This window comes from Acomys minous (genome assembly GCF_964271855.1).
Source record: "Acomys minous genome assembly, chromosome: 5".
Lineage (NCBI taxonomy): Eukaryota > Metazoa > Chordata > Mammalia > Rodentia > Muridae > Acomys > Acomys minous.
Genome location: NC_140494.1, coordinates 128,542,073 through 128,568,276, shown reverse-complemented (window position 1 = coordinate 128,568,276; position 26,204 = coordinate 128,542,073). Strand labels below are relative to the sequence as shown.

The following is a 26,204-nucleotide window of genomic DNA, read 5'->3' as shown; positions in this document are numbered from 1 at the left end:
CATTGCTTGCCAAGGTAAAGACACACTTGATGCTGCTTAAGATTCCAGTGAGGGGGTTGGGGGGGAGGTAAATGGAGGTCCTATGTTAGAATGCACTGACTACATTTGAAGATGGATAATTTAACTCAAGGAGGTATTTATAAGCACACTTGCCCCCAGTCCCACCCCCACCCTCACCCCCAACGCTAGAGCCCCCGGCTTTCTGGACTCCTCCCTATTCCAGGCTGTACCATCTGGAGCTCCACAGGCCATTACTGTGGGAGAAGAAGAGCTCTGTGGATGGAGAGGTAGGTGAGTGGCAGTCCTGGTTAGCAGGGGCGCTGCCGCTAGAGAGAGGGGCGCCTGTCAGACGCTGTACGCAGAACCAGTGTGAGTCAGCTCTTCTTTTTTTTTCCTCTTGGTTTTTCAAGACAAGGTTTCTCTATGTAGCCTTGGCTGTCCTGGACTCGCTTTGTAGACCAGGCTGGCCCTCGAACTCACAGCGATCCGCCTGCCTCTGCCTCCCGAGTGCTAGGATTACAGGTGTGCGCCACCACCGCCTGGCTAACTCTTTTTGTTTTAGTTTTAAAATTTCATTTATTTCTCTCTCTCTGTGTGTATAATGTTGTGTATGTTCTCTCTGCCCCCCCCCCTCTCTCTGTGTGTGTGTGTGTGTGTGTATGTTGGAGGGCAACTTCTGGGAGTCCGTTCTCTTCTGCCACCATGTGGTCCTGGGGTTGAAACTTAGGCCATCTGGCTAGTGCTTTGGGCCTCTTTAGCCAACTCACTGGACTGTGTGAGTGAATCCTATGGGCACCTTTCTAGCTGGTTCTAGATTAAAGCCACTCAGGGTCTCAGCAGTCTAGTGGCTGAAGGTAAGAGCAGTGACCTGCAGAGATGCTTTGTGAACCCTGCTGCACCACGAAGGCAAGGTGCTTGGTGGTTTCAGATCAGAGTCATCTTCTCTACCAAATGCCGTCACCAGCTCGGGCTGGGCCAGGCCCTCTCTCTAGTAATGACCCTCATGCTGATGGCCTCAGACCTGGGCAGAAAGGGACCTTCCATTTCCCTCTTGCTTTTGATCAGGCACAAAAGCAAAACCAAGCCTGATTTTTCCTACTCTAACCTCCCAAACTATCAGGAGAAGGCAGAAGCAATCTAGGTGGCAACTCTAAGCCACGAAATTGGCTCAAAATCACCTTCTTGTATAACAAAGCACATGAGATGCGCCAAGGACGGCAATGACTGCCTTCTGTAACACCAGAAGCAACGACACCGAGAGCTCTACCATATGTTTTAGCTGCTAAAGACAATTAGCGAAAGTGAAGCCTCATGCTTTTAACACAGTATAGAAACAGGAACCTGATAAAATACAGAAACAAGGCTTTGCTGGAAACTAATGAATTTAAGAGAATATTTAGTTCTCTTCATCCAGCCCTTTTATTTTTATTTATTTTTGGATGTTTTCCTTCTGAGTGTAAAGATCTCCTTGCTTTCTACCAGCACAGCATGTTGATCATCTTTATGTTTAAGTTTAAAGATCAGGAAGACGTTCCTGAGAGGATTAGTTCTTTAAAGGCTGGAGAGGTGGCTCAGAGGGTAGGAGCACTGGCTGCTCTTCAAAGGTCCTGAGTTCAATTCCCAGCAACCTCATGGTGGCTCACAACTGTCTATAATGAGATCTGGTGCCCTCTTCTCTGGCCTGCTAGCACACATGCAGGTAGAATACCGTATAAATAATAAATAAATAAATCTTTTTAAAAAAAAGTCTTTTGGGGGTGCTGGGGAAATGGCTCCAGGATCAAGAGCACACACTGCTCTTATTGAGACCAGCGTTCGCTTCCCAGCTCACAGCTGTCCATAACTTCCAATTACAGAGGATCTGACTGCCCCTGCTGGCCTCTGTGAGCACCTGCATGCACATGTACCCTGCCCACATATACAGTTAACACCACCTTGGTGATTAATTGCAGGAGACACTCCATGATCAATTATAATAAGTGGAGTTTAACCTGAGTAATGAGTTTTGGCTCAATGGGATTTTGAGACTTAGTAGCCCATGCCAAACTTATACTTTATGGTACTGGCCGTGTGGCTTATAAAGATATCAGTAAGCAAGATTTGTCCTAGAGGGTGGCTGTGACCAGGCTGGCTGGGCCCCTCTGGATCTCAGTGTCCTAGAGGGTGGCTGTGACCAGGCTGGCTGGGCCCCTCTGGATCTCAGTGTCCTAGAGGGTGGCTGTGACCAGGCCCACTGGGCCCCTCTGGATCTCACCTTTGTTAGGATTCCATCTTCTCGGTGGTTCTTCTGGAGGACGTGTTGAAGGGCTAGCTGAATTTTCTGCTGCAGTTTTTCTATTTTTACCTTTTCCTGAAGCCAGGAGCGATCTAAGCATGAACAAAAAAAAAAAAAAAAAAAAAAATGAGGCTTGGTCCGTTCTCCCAACACAGCAACAAACTCACATTCCTCCTCACCAAGACATTGGTCACCGCGCTACACTGGTGTGTAGGCTCAGAGGCCAGTTTCGCTCTTTGACATTTCGCTTCTGCAGGATGCAAAGGCAATCTCTGCTGGCTGGGCCAGGGTGTTAAGTCTTGGGGGGAAAGCTGCTTCTCCTCTAGGGCTAAATTCTAGGGCCAAACTCAAATGAGATAAGCCCACAGCGCCCCGCCCTCCCCAAACCCTCCTGATAATCCCCCTGGCAGGCCCAATTCTACCTGTCCCACTGGCCTTCCTGGAAATGCAAGATTGCTTTTTTTTTTTTTTTAATCCAGGGCAATTTAGACGGTCAATAGAATTTCAAGGTGACTTAAAGGTGTCTTTGTGTGAGAATTCCAAGTAAAGGATTGTTCTGTAAGAGGCAGACCTGCTTGGAAAACTAGGTGGGTGCCGACAGACTGTGGACGGCAGTGCTTATGAAGGCGTGTGGGCTTAGACACTGGCTTCAGGAGGAGCAGCCTTATTCTATGAAGTCTTTTGTTTTGGTATGTGGAGTTAGTGCTGGGTAAGGCTTTTTAAGCTCTTACTTTTAAATTTTTATCTACATATCATGAGGTCTGTCTGTCTGTCTGTCTGTCTGTCTGTCTGTCTCTCTCTCTCTCTCTCTCTCTCTTCTCTCTCTCTCTCTCTGTGTAGAGGCCAGAGGAAGGCGGAAGGCACTGGCTGTCCTGTTCTGTCACTCTCCACCGTATTCCCTTGGGATAGGGTCTTTCACTGAACTTGGAGCTTAGCAGGCGGCCAGCACATGCCATCAGTGCTGAACTTCACTCTTGCTCGTGTGTGGCTGTGCCCTGTGGGCTTTGTTTGTGTGTTTTGTTTCTTTAATGTGAGTCTGAGATCTGGACCCAGGGTTTGCACAGCAACTGCTCTTAGCCACTGAGCTATCTCTTCAGTCCGATAAGGTCTTTAGAAAAGAGGTGTGTGTGGTGTGTAGTGCGTGTGTGGTGTGTGTAGTGTGTGTGTGTGGTGTGTGTGGTGTGTCTATGGTGGGTATGTGGTGTGTGTGTGTGTGTGTGTGTGGTTTGTGTATGTGTTATTTTTTGAAAACTTTAAATATAATAAGGGTGGCAACTGCTCTTGGGAGCCCTTCAACTATTGTAATAACATGTCCAAGTGCAGTGCCTTGCGAAAACATTCTTTACTTGGGCAAATCAGAAACTGGTGTAGTTTTGTTTAGTTTCCTTACCTGCTGACATCAGCACAAATGCAGAAAATAATGCGATTTCGTCTTCAGTCAGGTGCATAGAACACAAACTCTTCCCAAATTCAAACACAAAGCTAATGAAGTCTTCACAACCTATGATTAGAGTAAAGGCAGTTTAGGGTGTTGGTGCTCACCAGAGGAGAAAGGAGAACACAGAACAAGGTGAAGAGAGAGGTGGAAGCTGGAGATGAGATGGGGGTTAAAGAGCGCTTCTTGGCAGACTAGCTTGAAGAATTAAAAGAGAAATTGGCTTAGCATCACCTTCATGAGTAGCATCTCCTGGTACCAACATCATCATTGTCACCATCATCACAAAGTATCATCACCGCTATCACCACCACCACCATCAGCTGCACCATCAGGACCTGCCCCCGCCTCGCGCACACCCCCCCACTCCACCCCCCCACTCCATCCCCCCCACTCCACCCCCCCCCACCCCCCCATCATCATCTGCTGTGTGACTCCTAGGCAGATAACGGCTTCAACAACATTCTTGGAGTTTCCTGGGGTTTTTTACAACGGCCCTTAGAGGAGTGCATGATCGTTAGCATTCCACCGTCAGGGCTGGGCAAATGGAAATAAGTCATGTGCCTGTGGTCACACAGCTTGTCACTCAGAGCTCTCATTGGCTGCTGGCTAACTGCGATGCCCTATTGGCCGTGGCACTCAGGTCCACGCCAGTGGTGAACGATTGTGACTACTCACCAGACTGCAAGCAGAAATGGGAAAGTCCCCTAAGATAACAAGCCTACCCACCTGAGGCGGGTTAGGCTTTGCGTCTGTTGTGCCAGGCCTGCCTGATGGTTAATGCTTGTAAGTGGCAGCGGGCCGTGACGCTCTCAGCTAAACTTCTGCCGCTCACGTGTAAAGAGGAGCCAGTCAACAGATCCTGGGTTGTGGTTGTTTCTCCTTAGCGGCAGCGCTCTGGCCATTTAAGTTGCGGAAACTCAGATGATTTATTTATGACGCATGCGCCACAGTTTTCTTTAGCTCTGCTAGACTTTTCCCTGATGTTCACATTTCCTTTTCATACATGGCTTTTGTAGGGGAGATCGGGGATGGTAGGCGGGCCTTTCCACCTATGCTTCATTTTGCATACGAGTCGTATCCTCTCCATTGTTTGAACACTTTATTCCTTGCAAATCTGATTTATTTGCAGCTGGAAGGGGGACTGAAAGGCCATGTGGAAACTCACGCAATAACCAACCTACACATGAACCCGAGCTTGCATATGATGCAGGAAAAGCTCCTCGCTTCCTGCTCTATGGCACACAGCTATGGATAGTAAGACAGGCGCATCAGCCTCTGGCTTTGGTTTCAAATAACCAGCCCCATTTTATGCAGCAAGAGCTTCTACCCAGCCACATCCCTGCGCATGACCCTCACTTGCGCGCGTGCACCCACCCACCCACCCACCCACCCACCCACACACACACACGTGAGGCCTCCTTACCTAAGGATTTGAAGACATCAGGGCTAGCATACTTCCCGTCAAAGTACACGGTGTTGTTCTGAGAATCAAAGGCACGGCACATCCTGATAAACACCACCTCCAGAGAGCCTGCGTGGAGGAAGAGTTGGTTAGCACCATCCCACGGCTCTTAGCTCCTTTCTGAGGCGCTAACCCAGAGGCCTTCCTGTGGCGGCACAGGGTGGCTTGTGTGTTCTCAGTCTCACCGAGACCCTCTGCCCGAGGGGGCAGGAGAGATGATGACTGACTCCCATCACAGGGGTGAAGCATTTATGCACATTGATAACAACAGTCACGCAGAGGAACGGTTCTCTGAGCTCATAAACATCTTCCAGCAGCTCAGCGTTAGGGCCTGAAGAGGGCGATAGTAAAGTTTGGGAATGCAAAGATTCCCAGCTGTGACCACCTTCCCAGAGGAAAAGGTAAGGGATGCTTTCTGAACATACCTTTAAAAAATATATGTACACACGTGCACACACCCCTCACAAATAACTTGATGTGTATGTATGTTTTGCTTGCAAGTATGTGTGTGTGCCATGTACATGCCTGGTGCCTGTGGTGGTCAGAAGAGGATGCTGGATCCCCTGGAACTGTGGCTGTGGATGGGGTGAGCATCCGTGTGCGCTGGCTATTAAACCTGTGGCTGTGGATGGGGTGAGCATCCGTGTGTGCTGGCTATTAAACCTGGGGCTGTGGATGGGGTGAGCATCCGTGTGCGCTGGCTATTAAACCTGTGGCTGTGGATGGGGGTGAGCATCCGTGTGCGCTGGCTATTAAACCTGTGGCTGTGGATGGGGTGAGCATCCGTGTGTGCTGGCTATTAAACCTATGGCTGTGGATGGGGGTGAGCATCCGTGTGCGCTGGCTATTAAACCTGTGGCTGTGGATGGGGTGAGCATCCGTGTGTGCTGGCTATTAAACCTATGGCTGTGGATGGGGGTGAGCATCCGTGTGCGCTGGCTATTAAACCTGTGGCTGTGGATGGGGTGAGCATCCGTGTGTGCTGGCTATTAAACCTGGGTCCTCTGAAAGGGCAGCAAGTGCTCTTAACCACAGAGCCGTCGCCTGAGCCCCCTGAACATACCTTTAAGATGGTTTTATAAAAAGGGGTTTAATTTCTGCTAAGCACACCCTGAGCTATTGTCGCTGGAGGAAACGGCGTCGACACCTTCCTTAGCAAGCATTTCTTTAACAAGCAGGTGAAAACAGGCCAGAAGCGACACTGGGACTCACTTGCAGAGGACCTACCTGCTTTTAGAAGCACAATTTGATCATTTTGACACAGCTCCATGAATCCATCAATGCGTTTGGCAAATTCCACCACATACTGGATAGCTTCCGTAATCTTGATAGCACACAGCTGCCACATCACCTCTCTCTGCTGTGAAAAAGGGGGACACATTACCATAAGGAGCTGGCAGCACCCCCGTGCAGCCAGCTTTGCGGTTTGCCTTCCTAGTTTGTAAAAAGCTTTCTTTGGAAATGGGTTAAAAAAAGATTATAGGATTAAAAAAAAAATAGTCTCTGTTATTTAGGTTATAAAAGCCTGCTTCCATATCCCTTCTGCCTCCTCAGATTCCTAGCTTACAGTCTGAAGGCAACTGGGGGTGACAAGGTGTGGGGTAGAAAGTCAGGGGTATTGCGAACACATGGGGCCAACAGCTTAACACAGGCCAGAAGAGCAATGTACACCCTGGCTGTAGCTCTGAGCTCCACAGTAAGAGGAGGATTTCTTTCTTTTTTTCAAACCAGTTAACTTGTTTTAGTTTTGAGTTTGCCCATGTTCTACTGGGTGTGGAGGGAAGAAAAGGGGGTACAACTATATTTTTTGTCTGCACCCTGCTGAGCTGGATGTTGATGACACCCCGTTTCATATATTTATACAAATTGTATTCTGCTCAGAAATGACATCCAAGCTCTGAGACTTCTCAACCAGTAGGTGTGAGAGGAGCCAGGGCCAGAACCCTGTTTCACGAGGCTTGGCTGGTCCTCACCGCGTGCTGGCCTCTCCTCTGCAGCTTGGAGGTTGGGGGTTTACTCTGTTCTGAAAGGCAGGACTAAGTGGGCGGGTTCCTGCCCTCCCTGGTGTCCTGGGGCATTTGCTTTGCTCATCTCCTCTTCCACAACACCCTGCAGGTTTAAGGCTGTTTCTAACAGGACAGTGGGAACCAAACCCTAGGATTGAGCCACACGAGGCCATGGTCCGGATGCTCTCCCTGTGTGGCCACAGCCAAGGGATAGTAGTTTCCCCCCATGAAGCGCCTCCATTATCTCCTGGGTCCCTCCCCAGCCCGACTTTTCTACCATTGGCAAAAAGCTACCATATCTTTTCTTTCCGAAGGCAAAATGGATAGTTACCATTACGCTACCTTCAGTTTACCCCTCCCCCTCCTTTAATGGCCCGTTGGCCACTGTCATAGAGATAAAAGCAAGTAGGGTCACCACCTGCCAGGTTCATCTTTGATTCTGAGCAATTATAGTCAGGCCTTCCAAACCTCTCCTCCCCCACTTCCTCCTCCTCCTCCTCCCTTTTAAAAGATTGTGTGTGTGTGTGTGTGTGTGTGTGTGTGTGTGTTTAGGACAGAGGCTCCAGGTCCCCTTAAGTTTGAGTTACAGGCGAGCTGCCTGATGTGGGTCTTGGAGATCAAACGAGGTCCTCTGGAAGAGCAGCAAGTGCTCTTAACCAGCAAACCATCTCTCGAGTCTCCCAAGCCCTGCACTTGCCCACAGACTCCCTGTTAATCTCGAAGCATGCAGCGTGGAGCTGAGATTATTTTCACCACTTCTTAGACCTCAGAACCTTCTAACTGTGGCATCAGGACAAATCCTAGCTCATCTGAGGCTTCTGGAACCCTAACCCTGATCCAGCCCCCTGCTGGTACACAGAGGGACTTGCAAACCACAATAGAATTTGTCCCAGCTGAACTTTGACAAGCCAGGGCATGTGAGCAGCCTCGGGAGTAAGGTCCTAAGCAGCGACTTGCGCTCAGGTGTGGACAGGGAGCCTTCGCCCTGTTTGGACTTGTGAGTGAATGCCTGCTTCACACCCCCGCCCCGCCCCCTTCTCGATGTTGCTCAGTGGGAGGAGACGGCCCTCTGACTCTACCTTGTTCTGATAGTTCTCAGTCTCCTCCTGCAGGAAGGTCTGCCACGTTATCTGCTGGAGCTCTTCCCGCAAGTACTGACAGGTCTCCAGGTGGGATTTGGATATGTTCTGTGCAAGGTGTTCTGGGGAGAGAACAGGAGATCACAGCTGTTAACAGCAGCCACGTTCTTTGAGGAACCAGTAACTCTTCTGCTTGGGTCGTTTGCCTTAAAAAGCAACTCATGCAAAGCAACGTGCTGACCAGTTTTGGTTTCCTCTGTGCAGCTCGGCAAGCTTCTGGGTGTGGGCACAGGGAGATGGAGGAGAGAGGCTTTGCAAAGCCAACAATGACTGCATGAACCCGGTAGGTTCAGACCTGGCGACCTTGACCTTGTCCTAAGCTTTCTACCAGTGTCTGGAGATGAGCACAAGTCAGGTAGGTGAAGTGAGCAACAGCCTCTTCTTTGCTTTTGTTTGTTTGTTTGTTTGTTTGTTTTTAAAAGATTTACCATGTATACAGTGCTCTGCCTGCATTTACATCGGCCTGCCAGAAGAGGGCACCAGATCTCATTATAGATGGTCATGAGCCACCATGCGGTTGTTGGGAATTGAACTCAGGACCTCTGGGAGAGCAGCCAGTGCTCTTAACCTCTGAGCCATCTCTCCAGCCCCCTCCTCTTAGCTTTTTATGATATCTTGACAAAAAAGGCAGGGAATTATATAAATGTGTGTTCACACTTTTTGTTTTTGCATGTGTATACATGTGTTGAGTGTCTTCTTCAGTTGCTCTCCTCAATTTATTTATTTATTTATTTTCCATGGCTGAGTCTTTCACTGAGCCTGAAGGTCTCTGACTCAGCTGGACTGGCCGGCAGTGAACTCACGAGTCTGCCTCCTTCTTCCCAGTTACACCATGTCCAACTCCCTGGCCCCTCCTTCCCCCCCCCACCCCCCCCCCCACAGGTTCTTATGGATTGAACTCAGGTCTCCTTGCTGTAACGGCACACACTTTTCCCAGCTCAGAAAACAACAACCTCCTTTAATGGTGACAACTGGTCACTGCCTCTGGTTTTCTAGCACAGGCTGGGGCAAGCATTGCAGAGGCAGGAACAGATTGTGTAGTAGTTTGGCAAAGAGAGACCTTGGACTGAGACCATATCTTTGCCTTGGTACTTCTGAGGTGTACGGCCTTGGCAAGTTATTTAATCGCTTTGTACTTTGCTTTCCTCCTTGGTAAAATGAAGAAAACGACACTTGTTCATAGGGCTGCTATGTGAATTGAATGAATCACAACTAAACAGGGACTCTCTCTCTCTCCCTCTCTCCCTCCCTCTCTCTGTCTGTCTGTCTGTCTGTCTCTCTCTCCCTCTCTCTCTCTCTCTGTCTCTCTCTCTCTGTGTGTGTGTGTGTGTGTCTGTCTGTCTGTCTGTCTCTGTGTATAAGGGCTTTGGTGGCATTACATATATGCCAACGATGTCCCTAGAAATGATCACCTGTGGACATGTGTGGACACAGAAAAGATAATGCAAGAGATCAGAAAACCAAGTGTGAGGTAAAATCATCACGAGGTAACAGTTGTCAGGAGAGGGAGAGACCAGGGCTGAACTGAACTGGAGAAAGCTTCTTAGAAAAAGAGAATGCTGTGTTGGACCCCAAGAGACGGATAGGTCTGTTGTTGTTGGGGGGTCATTTGTGCTGGGAGCAGGATCAGTTCCATACAGAAGAGACAGTGGGTGAAAGGAACACACATGGTGTTCATAAGGGACAGACGGGCTTGACGACGTAGCAGGTTAACGCAGACATGGTTAACTAGGAGGCTGCCTTCTGAAGGATCTTGGATGTTTAGGCTGAGTTGGGATATGCTGTCCCAGTAGAACTCTGCCGAACTCTGCCAGGAGAGCTGGGGTATTGAGGACGGCACCTGGGGACAGCGGACAGGCAGTTTCGTGCTTGGTGGATTGGGACCTAGAAAGGCTGGAGCCGGAAGACCAGGTAGACAACAGCTAAAATCCAGACAGTGTGCGTGTGCTGTGCGACAGCAATCAGGGTTAAGGAACAGAAGATGACTCAAGAAATACATAAAAAGCCGGATGTGGCCGGGCATGGTGGTGCACACCTTTAATTCCAGCCCTTGGGAGGCAGAGGCAGGTGGATCGCTATGAGTTCAAGGCCAGCCTGGTCTACAAAGCGAGTCTAGGACAGCCAAGGCTACACAGAGAAACCCTGTCTCAAAAACACAAAAGAACAGCAACAAAAAGCCAGATGTGCTAGTACATGCATATAATTTGAATTATGTAGGAGGACGGATATATATTTAAAGCTAGCCTGATCTGCACAGAAAGTTCTAGGCCAGCATGTCCACCTAGCAAAACCTCGTCTCAAAAACAAACAAACAAAAACATGTATTGGAAAGAATTGATGGGAATTTATGAACATCAAACATATAAAAACAAACAAACAATCAGGTTCCCAAGGTCTTGAGGCCATAGTGGGCAAGCCACTTAGAATGACAAATACTGCAAGGCCGGGGACAGTAGCAACACAGCCTGCTTGTTTACAAACATGCTACGGCTTCCATCAGAAAGGAGGAGACATGTTTGTGTGTAAACAGCAAGTTCACCTAGAAGCAATCTGAAATCAAGAGTCTCCTTGGAGAGATAGAAACATAGTAAGCCGTCAGCCCTGCCTGGCCACACGCAGGTAACCAGAACAACCTGGCTAAATAGTATTTTTAAAAACTGGAATGCAAACAAAAGAAAGCACTTCAAGGAGGCAGAGCCGAGGAGAAGCCTGCTCATTTAAGAGATGAATGCATGTTGGAAAGTAGAAAATTAATGCTCAGATAAAGAGCTCTCACTATGGAGGGCAGTGTCTAGACTATACACCAAGATTTGTATATTTAAAACAGTGAGGTTCAGGAAGCCCTCCCCTGCTCGTCCTTAGGTCTTTCCCGGTTATTATAGTCAACACCTTCCAAATGATCTTAACAAATGTTACTGGGAGCCAGACATGGTGCTACATGCCTCTAATATTGGTGTTTGGGAGGCTGAGACAGGAGGATTGCCATGGCCTAAGTGACACAGTGAGTTTCAGTGGCAAGGAGTGAAACCCTGTCTCAAATTTCATCCAGGGCTGAGGACCTAGCTCAGAGGCAGATGCTCGCTTGCCTTGCTCAAGACCCTAGGTTCAGTCCCCAGCACTGCAGACCAGTGTGTGGATGCCTGGACCTCAGCGTGGCTTTCATAGCAGCCCAGCAGGGGGCAGCAGCCACATTCTGACCATCTGTGCAGGCAGTGCTTCTGATTCCAGTTCATGATAGATCTGGCACATCTAATGATTTTTAAGGCCCTTCACCATTTCTAAACGTGTCTTTCAGCAAAGCAGAGTCTAGCTAGATAGCATAAAGTCCAGGAAGTGAGTGCGGCTCTCTGGACTGTGGAAACAGGGAAGTTAGAAGTTCTAAGAGACGAGCTTTCTGGGCAGAGCTAGTAGGTTAGTTATTTTTCTTGCTTTGTGGCACAAGTCAGTCTGTCTCCTTCCTCAAATGTGAACATTTTAGTACAGTCAGGGTAGCTGCCCTTGGGCAGCATGTGGCCACAGACAGCTTTGGATGCAGCCCAAGGCAAAGTTGTAAGCTTACTTTAAAAGGGGGGTGTGGAGGGGGTTGGGGGGGGGAGGGAAATCTCAAATTTTCACTTGAATTGTGTTGTGTGTGTGTTAGTGTTTAAACCCTTCAGATGAGAAGTCCCAGCTTCTAAGATTTTCTCTCACACTGCCAGGGTAGGACAGAACTTTTGGTATCATCATAACATTTATAACATCAATCATTAACATTTATATGGCACTTTGCTCTGTGACAGACCCAAAGGGAATTACATCTTTCCTGAATCTATCTATCCATCTATCTTTCTACCATCTATCCATTTATCTATCCATCCATCCATCTATCATGAAGGAAGGTGACAGTACTGTCCCCATTTCTTTGGCTAGGCACCTGAGCCAATGTGGTTAAGTAACTTTTCCGAGGTGTTACAGCTGTCCAGTGGCAGAGCACTGATGCAAACACCACCTGGCTCCAGGGTTTGTGCTCACCTCTATGCACATGTGAATGCATAAGAGAGGCCACAACTGCAGCGTGTGGACTGTGAGGCTCAAAGCTGGGAGGGACCGCAGTCCCCGTAAACTGGTCCCTTGTCTCACTGGGCCTTCTCCGTCAGCCATCTCTCGCACAAGACTAACAGTTAGTCTAACAAAACCCAGTTAGCACTTTTTGTAGGAACAAGCCTTGGTTGTTTATCTGGAATGCAGGATTCAGGCACCCATTGTGAATGCCAAGGGCAAGATTTCCTAGCCAAGGATGAAGGGCCCTGCTGCTCAGAATTCTGTGAGTATAATTCTTGAGAGACAGCCCCGGACTCAGGATGCGTTCATAGAACTTACTTTCCTGTTGTTCTATTTCGTTTGCTTAAATTCTGACGGTAAAAGTTTAGCCTACAAGAAGGGCAGGAGTTTTTTTTTGTTGTTGTTGTTGTTTTGTTTTTGGCTAGAAAGGACCACAGGACATAGGCTGGGCCAAACATCTCTCAAAATATGAGGTAGCTTTGAAGAAGGTTCAGCCAGTCTGGGGCTGATTTTTATGCCACATTCAGCTTCTCTTGAACCACCCTGACATACAAATGGGATGGAAAATAATCCTTTTTCAGAAGACTCCTAATTTACTTTTCAGTTTGGTTCTATTTGAGTCAATTCATCCTGGAAAGTGCTACAACCCATGGTTCCCAGACCCACTGGGAGCTGACACTATAGGCCCTGTCCAGAGACTTGAGGGCACCAGCTCAGCCACTTTTAGCCCCATTCAGGTGTTTGTGCACTTTTAGCCCAAATGCCATGTTTAGCCCAAATGCGTAGGACGATGCTTTGACGCAATTCTATGGGTGTGTCTCAGCACTGACTATCAGGCTCCTGTGCCTGGGGTAGGGCAGCGGCAGCAGCCTTGGGGTGAGTCAGGTCGCTCTGCTCAGGAACATGTCAGCTTTCAATCAAATCCTCATTCATTTTCAAAAATTTAATTTTCATTACAGCTCTGCTTCAGGCTGAGCCAACCAAGATTCCATGACAAAAAAAAAAAAAAAAAAAAAAAAAAAAGAGGTTTTGTTCTAGTTCAGGGGGAAAAAAATGAAACCTACCTCTGCTCAGCATGACTTCTAGTTCAGAGGTTTCTTTGCTAATCAAAAGAGCGGCGGCGCCTTCAGTGCTGTGCAGTGGTTAAAGAGCAGGCTTAGAGCGCCCCAGCTCCCGAGGATTTAATTTTAGACCCATAAAGAGATGCTTGTGTAAAAAAAAAAAACCCATAAAGAACATTCAATTTGTTCTATTTGGAGATTTTTGACTGGAAATATAAATTTTCACTTAAAAAACCCCGATGTTTTATGGGGTGCAGAGGTGGAGGTGCCATCTGAAGAACTCAGCCTTTATGGCTGTGAACCGAGGGTGTCTGAGCTCAAGTCGGAACCCGCTGCTTTACCGCCACCCCAGGTCCTCAGCTCAGCTCACTGGTCTCCGCAGCAGCTAATTGAAATACCCCAAAGGAACATCACAAGCCCACGTGCAGAACCGCTGGGGGGAGCAGATCACTCCAAAACTGTAAAGGCTCTTATCAAAGTTTTTCTAATAATAGCGCCGTATTTTAAAAAAAAAATTGATTAAATATAGCAGAGGGCGTTAGCATGGTGCACACGAGGGGAGCATCCCACTGTCTGTACATCAGGGCTTCTAGGCCATGGTGACCCCAGAAACAGCCGTGTCCCAACAGTACGGAAAACAGAGGTGCTTGTTCGAGTCTTTGTTTTTGTTTTGTTTCGTTTTTGACAAATCGAGCCAAAATCTTATCATTTTGTCACCGATAGCCATGCTCAGAGGGTAAGTCACCTCAGGCATTTACCGCCCACACCAGTGCAGCAAAGCTTGGCTACCTGAGATACCAGGTGGTTACTGGTGCTCACAACTGCTAGCCCAATGTAATTTAAAAAAAAAAAATCAAATCTCCCACAAAGAGCTGATAACTGTTCAAGTTTATCGGGGTGACTGTACAGGGAAGGGATGCCAACAGGCAAGTGGTCCCCTTAGCCAAGTGTCATGTGCAGCTCCACAGGAGCGGGGCTCAGACAATGGTAATATGGCCACCCCTTGGAAAAAGCCAGAAGGAGGGTTCTGAATGCTCGCTGTAAACCGGTGCTAAGAGTCCAAGGTGACAGAAATGCTAAATGCTCTTAGCTGGCTATTACGGGCACACAGGGCAGTTTGCTCCTCTTAGAATTCTAGCTGTACCATGCTCCTGCCGTTCGTCCCCATCACACTCGGTCCCTCCTGCAGTTTTAGTCCCTGCTAAACTTGAACACTCATAATAAAAACCAGCTTATCGGCTCTTTGTGGGAGATTTGAATTTTTTTTTTTAGATTACATTGGGCTGGTATTTGTGAACACCAGGTGTACACACGCACTGTACATGTATCGAAATGTCACTGTCCTTCATGACTTATACAGAGTTGTCATGTGCCAATTAAACATTTAAAAATCTAAGCAACCAACTTAACAACTTTAAAGTTAATTAACAAAACAAAGCGAAAACAACCTATGCCCGTGGCTTCTCTGTGCATGTGTGTGACCTTAGCCTAGAGCAGCTCCTGGGAGTCTAGGTGAATAACTGGTTCTAGCAGCTTTTCCCCTGCGCGATGCGGAACGCAGGCGGCTTACACGTGTCCTGCCCACTTCCTGAGCCGGGCTTTTACTTCGAACACCGGGCGTGGAAAACAATCAGACAGAGAGGCCGCCCAGCGCAAGCCAGGGGCAGCACACCCCCCTCTCCTTACCTAGCTCTGCCATGGACACGGTCGGGGAAGTCTCTCCGTTGCTGAAGGAGCAATAAGGAAAGAAGCCGGACGCTGGTGTGTAGTCGCAGATGGGCTCGGGCTTGATCCCGTTGATGTCCAATCCAGACTGGTCCGGCGAGGGCTGGATGTCCAGGTAGAAGCTGCTGACGGCCGAGTCGGCCTTGCTGCCCTCGGGGGTGTGCCCGTCCATGTAGGTGCTGAGGTCATCGTGCAGTTCCGTCAGCCCGTTGGCTGAGATGCTGTAGGTGGGCGTCAGCGGCTCGGCCTCCCCGGGCTGCTGCTGGTGGTCTCGCTGCTGCTGCTGCTGCATCCGGTGCTTCTGCACCTCGGCGTACAGGCTGTCTCTCTGCTTCTTGGACATCCGGCCAAACTTGACAGCTGCGGGGGGAGAGCGTGAGCAAAGCACACCGTGAGCCAGGGGTAGGGTTAGCGTTTATCCCCTCCCGCGCTTTCAGGTTTGCTGGAAAGTGTCAGAGCAGGCCAGCACGCCCACAGGCAAGAACAGGCTTCCTCAAGTGCCCCCAACACACACACACACACATCCTGGGTCACACACGGTTGGCAACCCCTCCCCTTGTTTTCCTGCAGTCCTGTACCCTTAGGCTCTCTGAGAATATAATGTTTTGCTTTGAGCCGGGCCTTGCTAAGTTGCCCAGACTGGCCTTGAACTGGTGGTGGTCATCCGGCCTCAGCCTCCTGAGTGTTGAGAGCACAGCCAAGCTCTGCCTGGCTCTGAGGTGTACACAGTGTAGCTCACTTTATATCACATGGCCTGGCCTAGATCTGCCCCCTTACTTTGCAGTGTTTGAACCGACAGGCAGAAATGCCAAGACTCATGGGTATACTGAGCCAGGAGCCTCACGTGTTACTAAGTGTTCTATGATTCTGCACCTAGGAGTGAAGGGCTTGCTGGTCGACCAGCCGGATCTGGGGCTTTACGGCGAGGCTGTCACAGTTTGCCCGGAACTGTGTGTCTGAGTCGGCCTGACCTATGAGACCTGCTGGCGGGCATGGGCTTGTCTTTATTTTCTTTTTGGAGATGGGGGTGGGGTGGGTCATTTCACCGTGCTGCCCAGGCTGGGCCTGAACTCCCAGGCGCACGCTGTTATCCTCTCTGCCTCCCAAGTAGCTAAGGCACACACCCGTGGGTCCGAACTGGCTCTGTCATTAAGTGATAGCTTGCTCTACAGTTGTGTAACCTCAGGTAAAAACAGAGGGCCAGCCTTGTCAGAGCCCTCGGAGAGGGCCTGTGTCTGCCGCGCTTCTCCTCAGGACTGGCCCTGACATTTAAAGGCGGCAAAGGTTGCAGCAACTCCCAAGTCCACTATCCCCGGTGTTTTCTCCCAAAACACCCATCCAGTAACGGAAAACATCTTTCCTGGGTTGAGTTCTCCCACTGAGGGTGCCCCTAGCCCCTTGGCTAGGCACTCTGTGGATGATTTTTTTTGCTGGGGAGACTTGGTTCTCCTAATTGACTGTAGTTCAACTGGCTCCTGATTGGGGGGATGAACTCCTTAATTCCACCATTGTCAGAGGGACATGAGGGGCAGAAGGTGGGCGGGGCTGGGGTGGGGAGGTAAATGAGTGTGGGGGTGAAAATCCACTCCACTGACCAGCTGGGGGAGGACGAGCTGTCCTTTATACGTCGGGAACACATGAGGATATTGGCCATTTTGGGGCTTCCACTGCTCGGGTGGATACCCAGCAGCATACAACTTTATAAACTTGGAAATATACTTCTTTCTCATAAACAACCTATATTATTTTATGACCCCACACATGTAGGATGGTACCCTGAAGCACTTAATTTGGGAAGGGGCAAAGCATATTTTAGAGCACCCCATGGGTAACACCTCTGCCCCAGCGATGTAGTTATTGCTTTATTAAGACAAAGGTCGTCATAAAATGACAGTTGGATCCGGTGAGTGGGTGGGTCGGGGGAGAGGCACCAACACTCAAGGAAATGCATTTATAACTTTCAGCTTTAAATCACAGGCTGATAAGAACCATTCCTAACTGTAAGTCAGGGTAATTCTGTACAAAGACAAACTTAGACTGCATGTGGACGCCGAGATACCAGTCTCTTGGTGCCAAGAGCTTGACTTCTCTAGTGCTGCACAGACACTTCGCAGGGCATGTTGGGAAGGCGAACTTGAGCCTCGGTGGCTCCGCTGGGCCCTAAGAACATCTGGTGTGGGAAGGACAGACTGACACTCTGCCCTAGGAAATCTCGGGAGACAGTGTACTCAGAAAAGTCCTTAAAATGGACCCGCTGGATTTCCTACCAGTTTCCATGCATTACTGCTTGAATCCTGGTGGCTGGTTGCTCAGTGCACTTGAAGAGCTGTTTCAGCGAAGGACCCTGACAGAGCTGCACTGTAATTGGACAGTGGCCCATGTCTAGCCTGTTATGCCTCCTCTTAATGAAAAAGGACATCTATCACCGAGCCTCACTTTGCACTATTTTCACACATCCAGAAGGTGCAAACGTTTGACTCTGGCAGGCAATTTGGGTGACCCAGTTAGCGTAAGAACTATTTCCTGCCAAGATGCCGGTAGACTCAACCAGTGTAAAGTCAAATACCAGTGTGCCCTGGCTTGGGTTTCCTGCAGGAGGCAAGCTTAGGAAAGCCTTAAGATGACACACAACCTGGAGTTCCTGAAGTGTTGACAATCTGAAGTTTTCTTTAAGACACACTTGTCTGTCTACCCTCATGAGCTACTTAGCTGACTCTAGTAGATTGTGGATGAAGGAAGTGTGGTGGATCGCAGCAAGCTGCCAGCGGGGGTGGGGGGGTGGGGTGGGGGCTGGGGAGGGGTGCCCCAGCTGTCAGAGGCTCACCATCTCGAGACATTCCGACGGCAAGGCATTTCTGCAGCCGACAGTGCTGGCAGCGGTTTCGGCTCGTTCGATCGATCAAACAGTTCTTCTGCCGAGGACAGGAGTAGGTGGCATTGCTCTGCTGGCTTCTCCTGAAAAAGCCCTGTGATTTGGTTATAAATACGGAACAGGTTAGTGCCAGCTCCAGTGGAGACACCGAAGGCTGAGTACTGAGCATCGAGCACTGAGTGGCGTTAATATTTAATGGAGGGTCAGGCTCGGAGCAGAATCCTCCAGGAGGCCGTTGATGGAATTAAAGCCACTTCTTTTTACTTGAGCAAAATTAACCCCCAGAGCCTAACCCTCCCTCCATCCCTGACACATGCAAAACTTCCTTTGACTTCCGCCCGATAGCCTGTGTTGTAGAAGACACACAAACAGGCTGATCAAACAAAGCCATGTGCTCGCTGGAATGACACCAAAGGATTTGCCTTTAACCTGTGTCTCTGAAATATCTTCTCTTGGTGCGTGTATGGGGGTATACACAAGAGTGTGTGCGCACATGTATGTTCTGTGTGTGCTGTGGAGGCCAGAGGAGGACACCGGGTGTCCTGGTGTCACTCTAAGCCTTATTTCATTGAAACAGGGTCTCTCACTGAGCCTGGAAATAGACTGTCAGGTTGCGAGCCCTGTGAGCCTCCCGTGTCTGTCTCCCATAGTGCCGGAGTGACAGGTGCCTGTGTCTGTGCCTGATTTTTTATGTGGGTGGGTGCTGGGGATTCAGGCTTAGGTTCTCATGCGTGTGCAGCAGATGCTGTGTCCAGTAAAGTCATCTATCTCCCTAGCCTCCAAAACACTTTATAAAATTTTTAAATTTTATTAATTTATTCAGATCACAACTCAATTGTTATCCCATCACTTGTATCCTCCCTCCCTCCCACTTTCACCCTATTCCCCTCCCCTAGGTCTAAGACCGAGGGGGACCTCCTCCCCCACTATATGGTCATAGGCTATCAAGTCTCATCTTGGTAGCCTGCTTATTCTTTCTCTGAGTGCCCTCAGGCCTCCCCACCAAGGGGAGGTGGTCAAATATGGGCACCAGAGTTCATGTCAGAGTCAGTCCCCACTCTCCACATAACTGTGGAGAATGTCGTGTCCATTGGGTAGATCAGAGTAGGGGTTCGATGTTTATTACTTGTATTGTTCTTGGTTAGTGCAATAGTTTGAGCAGAACCCCCTGGGCCCTGATCCACCTGTCACGATGTCCTTCTTATAGGTTTCTAGGACCCTCTGGCTCCTTCTATTTCCCCATCTCCTATATTTCTCTTACCTAGAGTCTCAATAGGATGTCCTCACATCTATCCCAATATCTTGGTAAGTGAAGACTTTCATTGGGCTAGTGTCCAATTATAAGTGAGTATATACCATGTGAGTCTTTCTGCTTCTGGGTTACCTCACTCAGTATGATCATTTCTAGTTCCATCCATTTATCCACAAAATTCTGGATTTCCTTGTTTTTAATAGCGGAGTAGTATTCCATAGTGTAAATGTACCACAGTTTCTTTATCCATTCTTCAACTGAGGGACATTTAGGCTGCAAAACACTTTTTAGTAAAATAAACACTTCTCTGGGCTTCCGGATGGTCAGGAAAATGTGGTTGCTCTCAGCTCGCTTCCAGTCTGGGTGTGCTGCAGTGTTTTCTCGCTGCCACTCAGGTCTCTGGCTGTTTAGGAATCCCTCACTCCCTAAGCCTCAGCCTACTGGTGTGAACAGTTAGATGACACTTGGATCGACTACTTTAAAGATCAGTTGCATTGGGAATTCTCAGTCCTCACTGGCTGGGAATCAGCAGCATTTAGAAGCCTGGCCTTTAGGATTTGACAGGTCCAGTGTGATGGACAACAGCGTCTCACTTGTGTTGAGTGCACGCTGGAAATGAGAGAGTGTGTGCAAAGACATGAGGGAGCTGCCAACCCCAGGATGCTGCTTTTGCTTTTCTATTAATTTCCAGTATTGGGACTGATAAGTGCAAGCTTTTCTTTAGTGATTTTTTTTAAAGCAGAAACTCATAAGCTTAGCACAGGTGCCGTGTTCTAATCCAACACAGATTTCTTATGCAACACATGTGCTACTTAGAAGCATATTTCATAACTTCCAAAATACATGGCAATGGCAGGGTTGGATATAAATGTATATGAATATATATATTTTTTTCTTTCATTGGTATTCTAATCTGGGCAAAAGAAAAATACACAAGAGAAAGTAAGGAGTTGTTTGTATGAGGCAGAATCACAAATAATACGAGAGAGAGAGAGAGAGAGAGAGAGAGAGTGTGTGTGTGCGTGGTCAACTTCAGAGCTTTCTTTAATGATAAAGACATTGGACAGACCAAGTAATGTCAAAATATTGTTGATACACTTTAGCCAACAGATTTTCCCGGAGGCAGATGTGGCTACTATATCAGAAACAAAATGTGTGTGTCTTGTAAGTCAGGAATCTCTTAAAGAAGGAACGTTAAAGGAATGCTAGGGAAGTGGTGGGAAGAGTCACCAGAAGGACCCACTGACTCTCGGAAACTAATTTTTTCCTGCGGCTGAGGTGGGGTGGGAGTCTCTCTCGAGAAATTGGTCTTGGAATTCCATCATCTCTCTCCCTCTGCCTAGAAGCAGGGTGTCCCCTTTGGTTCACCTCACCTACCCCACCCACACTGCAATCACCTTGGCTCATTCGCAGAGTGAACGCCACAGAGACTCAGGGTAGGAGCTCACAGTTGCTCTCATCAGGGACGTCAGAGTAAGCTGGGTGGTGTCAGTAATGCAGGGTCCTATGGATCTAGGCTGGAGCAATGCTACGGATCCTGGAGCGCACAGCTGGCTGCCGGGATGTGGAGCCAGCCCGGAAGGGTTTGGGAAAGCAAACTCCAGCAGACACGCCCTCTTCCCCTGACACACCCTCTTCACCTCACACTCACTCTTCAGTTGAGCCCATCAGGCACACGCTAGTGTGCAGCTTTGGGAGGGCAGAGCGGGGAGCCGGAGAGAGGCCACTCTCTTGGACAAAGGCAACACAGCTCCATGCTTAAGAATAACTATGCTGTTCCCTCTGGGAGGGGGAGGGCCCGGTGCAGCTTTCTAGCGAGACTGGGGAGGCCAGCCTGAATTTGGCATGTTCAGAAAAATTGAGAGCTCTGACTTCCTCAGTGTGTGTGTATGTGTTGTGTGGGGTGTGTGTGCGCGCGCGTGCGCAGTGAGTGTGTGTAGCGTGTGTGGCGCCCACGCATAGAGTCCAGCGGCAAACTCTGGTTTTGCTCCTCAGGTGCTGTCCACCTTAGATTTTTGTTTGTTTTCCCACCTTGGCTTTTGAGACTGGGACTCTTGCTGGAACTCATGGGTAGACCAGGCTGGCTGCCCAGCGGCGCAGGTGTCTCTCTGACTTCACCCCACCCCCACCTCCTGCAGCATGGGGATTGTAAGCGCATGCACGCAGTCACCCCTGGATGCTGACATGGGACTGAACTAAGGTCCTCACGTTTACATGGCCAACGCTTCACTGAGCTATCTCCTCAGCCCCTTGCCTTAAAAAACAAACAAATAAACAACAAACAAACACCTTCAGTATTCCTTAGGGGGCATTTCTGAGCAGTTTAAATGTCTAAGAAGTTATACTGGTAAAGCAAGTAAAGCTTTAGAATCCATATGAGAAAGAAGAGTTAGGAGTTGGAAAGAAAGCGTAGAAGGTTTAGAAAGCTCCTTGTTTCGTAAGGTGGAGGCGGCATGCCTCCGAGTGAGAAGCAGGAGATTGCTTGGAGTGCATCCTATAGAAGGTTGCTCTCAGACATGAGTTTCTGAGCTTGCGTGGTGGCCCTGTGGCAAAGCTTTAAGGGGACTGCGTATCACAAAGCCAGTTCTCAAGCCAAGGCTGTCAAGAAAGAAAGTGACTACATCACGGTGGTACAGTTTTACTAGTACAAAAAGATGTGTCCACGCACATGAAGTAGTTCCATTCTAGACGTGGTGGTCTTGAGTGAAGAGTCACCATACCATGAGCTACCTCAGGTAGCAGAGGCTTGGATTGTGGCACACTACCACCACCTAGTGGCTATATGCAGCCATGCAGGCCTCCACAATGCCCAGCCCCAGTACCAGAAGGAATTTGAAAGATTGTCAGGCTCTATAAGCCCTCAACTGGGGGACATGATGGAATCACCCACGCGAGGGTTTGACAATGCACCATAGATACATTAGCCTTAGGGATACAGCTCACACAAACTCATGAGTTTGAACAATATGAAATAGGTCCATAAAGTCTCACCAACATGACTGCCGTTTAAACATGAACTGATCGAGGGATGCTAGTAAGACATGATAGCATGGATGGCAGAAAGCCAAAGAGGCTCCGACCCTACACAAAAAATTATAGACAGCCGAAGAATTCTGCCATCCTGAGAAATAGTCTTTCCCAGGGAAGAGCTTGTCAACTAGTTATCCAATACCAAATGGGTAGACCCAAATCATACACATACAAGTAAATTGTACAGACTGTGCAGGTTATATTCAGCAATATATATGCATTATAATATATATGTATATATGAGAGAGAGAATGTCTAAAAAATGGGGAAAAAAAGAGGCCATAAATTTGAAAGAGAGCAAGGAAGGGTACAAGGCATAGTCTAGATTGAGGAAAGGGAAAATGATGTAATTATATTTTCAAAAGTATAGTAAAAATTATGCATATCATAGCGTGTCTCTGGGGGTGGGCTGTACACTTGAATGCAGTATCTACGAGGTCAGAGGAGGGCATCACATCCCCCTAGGACTGGACTTTACAGGGGAGTCTGAGCCACATGGAGTGGGTGCTGGGAACTGGCTCTTAACCGCCGCACCATCTCCCCAGCCCCATGTTGCCTTGGTGCTTGAACAACACTGGGTGTTCACGAGAAAGCTCACACCTGGATTCAAGAGCTGAGTGCTAAATGTCAGAAGACTCGTTCAATCCAGTGGTTAAACCTACGATTATTACTTATTATAATATTATAATAAGCTATTGGGTATACTGGAAGAGTGGCAGCGGTTAGAGATACTAAAGTGTTGGTTAGTTCTTCCCGACTTAAACCTATGATTATTATTTATTACAATGTGGCTGTCGGGTATACTGGGTGAGTGGCAGTGGCTGGAGATACTGAAGTGTTGGTTATTTCTCCCCGACTCCTCCGGCAAGGTGGTGCACAGGTAGCTTGTGGCAGCCTCCTGCTGGAGAATTTGCACCATGGAAACTGGCAAACACTATACTTTAGTGGCTTGGTTGATTGCTGCTATTTTTTTGGCGGCTGTCTGAACCAAAAAGTACCAACGCGACCCCAGTGCAGACTGGACATGAGAGTGTGTCGTAACTGTGGCCATGGGAGTTGGGAATGGCATAGAATAATGGAAGTGTCCTCTCAAATTTACTAAACAACTCGGCAAAGTTGTTCACGTCTTCACTAACAAAATGCGAAGTTCCAAAACGTGCCTAGTGCCGTCACACTCTCTCAGTCATATACGGAGATGAAATTATCAGCCCAAATTCATGTTGAATTCATGTGTCTGGTCTCTTTTCCTCCATCCCAAATCTGGGCGCACACTCACCTCAGACTCAGGGCTGGAGTCATCTCCCTGCCCGTCCGCCCTCTGGGGGGTTCTTCACCCTTGTGAAGATCAGGTAATGGCCGCCTATCCGGGCATCTCTCTCTGACTCAATAATCCTCTTTCCAAACTCATACACAGACCAAGCTAAACTGCTGTGTTCCAGTTCCCCAAAGGACCTCCATCCCTGCCACTGTCTGGGACAATCTCCTTTTTGTTTTTTGTTTTTGACTTTCTCTGGGCGTCTCTGACCTGGCCCCTCCCAGGCACGTTCCTAGTGTGACTTTACCCCCTCTAGTTGCCTTGTCACTGCCTTCCCCGCAGCCTCCATTCTGAACAGCTGACTCAGTACCTGTTGACCGCGTGGCAGGGTGGGCCCCAGTGGCAGCCATGTTCTGAGCCTGGTTCCAGGCGCTCACTGACCACATGCAAAGTCGCCACTTGCATATCTGTTTATGGACACTTTAAAGTTCAGAGAAATTGGGCAGATGCCAGGAGGTGCAGGATTTGAGTTCCTGATTCTAGATGCATCTTAAGTACAAAGGTCACACACAGGCTTGTTTTTATGGTGAGTGTACCAAAGGGCAACCTTGGGCATCAGTCCGAGGGAGCTATATCTTTCCTTCCTCCCTCCCTCCCTCCCTCCCTCCTTTCCTTCACATCCATTCTTTTGTTTGTTTGTTTGTTTGTTTGTTTTCAACTGAGCCCTAGGGCTAACCAGTTAGGCTAGGCCGGCCTCATGGATCCTCCAGGGAGTCAGGCCTGTGCTACTGAGGATCAAAATTGTGCAGCAAATACTTTATCATCGGAGACATCTCCACAGCTTCAGGTCGCAGAAATATGGAGGGCAGATTGGAAAAATAAGGCCCCTGCACCCTCCTTAGGGCCGCAGAGAAAGTTACTGACAGTGATCGGATCCGGGCGATGCAGGGCCTCAGGTGCTGCCTTTCTCTACAGGAGGGGAAATACCTTGCTAGATGTATCTCAAATGTGACCTTTCCCATTGGGGTTACTAAGGGTTTGAGTCGGGCTGGCTAGACACTGAAGTGTAGGTGTGGTAGGGAGACACTCAGGGGTCTTGCTCTAGGGGTATGTGGGGGTGTCCCCTTCTGTTGGGGGCTGCTTCTCCATGAACAGGCTGCAGTACTGATCTGATGTTTGGTCTTTTGACAATTTTCACGTAATGAATTGATTCCTACAGTTCATTAACATACCCACTTCCACTTCTGTGTACACATATGTCTTAATTAGCTGCTCACTGGCTGTTTAATTACAAGAAAACAGCTGACAGCTGCCTGGCGGAATTCTAATGGCAGACGCTTTGGAATGGCTACACATTTGCTTTTTGACAACCAAGATTTATTCGTGACTCTGCGCTATTGTGAGTGCTCCTATGCCTGCCCAAAGCACTGCGCTTTGCAACTTGGCTAAGAGTTGGAAATGCAGGAGACCATCCAGATAGGTTTGTGTGTCCGCCCTGTTTCTCCGGGGCTGAGAAGAACTGAGTCCTCTATGTAAACAGATGCCCTATGTCCCAACTTCATTTATCCTGGGACTTTCTTTTGGAAACATTGAGGAGGGTGAGGATGAGTGTGGGCAGAACGTAGAGACCATGGTTGGCAAAGGGCATCCATAGATTGATGTCAGGGAGCGGAAGAGGCAGGAATAACAGTCTCCTCAGCAGCAGTAGGAGGAAGGGGACTCAGTTCCTTAGTCTGCACCAGTTAGCCCTTGTACAGAGCCCCCGGCCCCCACCTCCTTGTGTAATTGTGTGTGTGCCAGTGAGCTCTGACTGGAAGGTGACCTCACCACGTGTGTCCCATTTGTAAGTGTGGATGTTGCCAGCACCTGAGCTCCAACATTCTCGGATCCAGTGCCAGGAAAAGGCACCCAGCACCCCCAGGAGAACCTTCCGGAAATGTGGCAGGATTCTACATACCGCACTGCCTCCAACCTAGTATGACGGTGAGCTGAGGACGGGGCAGTAGCTATGGAGACACAAGGGACAAGTCCCTTGTTTTTGTGGTGCTGGAGACTATGCCGAAGGCGCACCGTCCACCCCATCACCCTAACACAGCACAATGGAAAACCTAGATGGCCACAGGGCGAAGTAACAGCTTGGTTTTCCTCAAACCTGGTCTTCATTTTAAAAGGCTGAGCTCTAGTCCAGAACTAGGCATTTTAAAGCATTAAAAGTAAAAATATTGAGCATAAAAACAGTGTTTATAATGATACAGAACCAGATTAGGGGTCATAGTGACTTTTTTACAATTGAATAACAAAAAATAGCAGAATTCATGAAGAGCTATTAGGGCCTAGACGGAAACATTCATCAAATCTCTTTCTAGCCAAGCACAAAGTTCCACATGCTTTGACAATTTCTTCAGGGGGGAGAAAAACCATGTTATATACTCCACACATCTTGTCGAGACAGGGTTTTCTGTGTAGCCTTGCCTGTCCTGGACTCCCTTTGTAGACCAGGCTGGCCTTGAACTCACAGTGATCTGCCTACCTCCCCCTCCCGGGTGCTGGGATTAAAGGCATGTGCCACCACCACCTAATTCTAAATACCTTTAGAAACCTTCCTATAGTTAGTGTACAAGAATGCTTGTATGAGGAGATGATTGTAA

At 48.6% G+C, this 26,204-nt stretch overlaps 1 protein-coding gene across 6 annotated transcripts in view; it reads right to left on the bottom strand.

The window, feature by feature from the left end:
• Positions 1 to 26,204, bottom strand: part of RORA (RAR related orphan receptor A) — a 764,431-nt gene that overhangs the window by 9,650 nt on the left and 728,577 nt on the right. For 3 of the 6 annotated variants that reach the window (XM_084781230.1, XM_084781233.1, XM_084781232.1), the window contains 7 exons: positions 17,972 to 18,113; positions 15,109 to 15,507; positions 8,261 to 8,382; positions 6,403 to 6,535; positions 5,137 to 5,244; positions 3,666 to 3,776; positions 2,255 to 2,367 (listed from right to left, as the gene is read on the bottom strand). In XM_084781230.1, coding sequence (XP_084637356.1) covers positions 2,255 to 2,367; positions 3,666 to 3,776; positions 5,137 to 5,244; positions 6,403 to 6,535; positions 8,261 to 8,382; positions 15,109 to 15,507; positions 17,972 to 18,113 — 1,128 coding nt within the window. The remainder of the gene's footprint in view (positions 1 to 2,254; positions 2,368 to 3,665; positions 3,777 to 5,136; positions 5,245 to 6,402; positions 6,536 to 8,260; positions 8,383 to 15,108; positions 15,508 to 17,971; positions 18,114 to 26,204) is intronic. The other 3 variants (XM_084781235.1, XM_084781234.1, XM_084781231.1) reach the window with 2 other exon arrangements.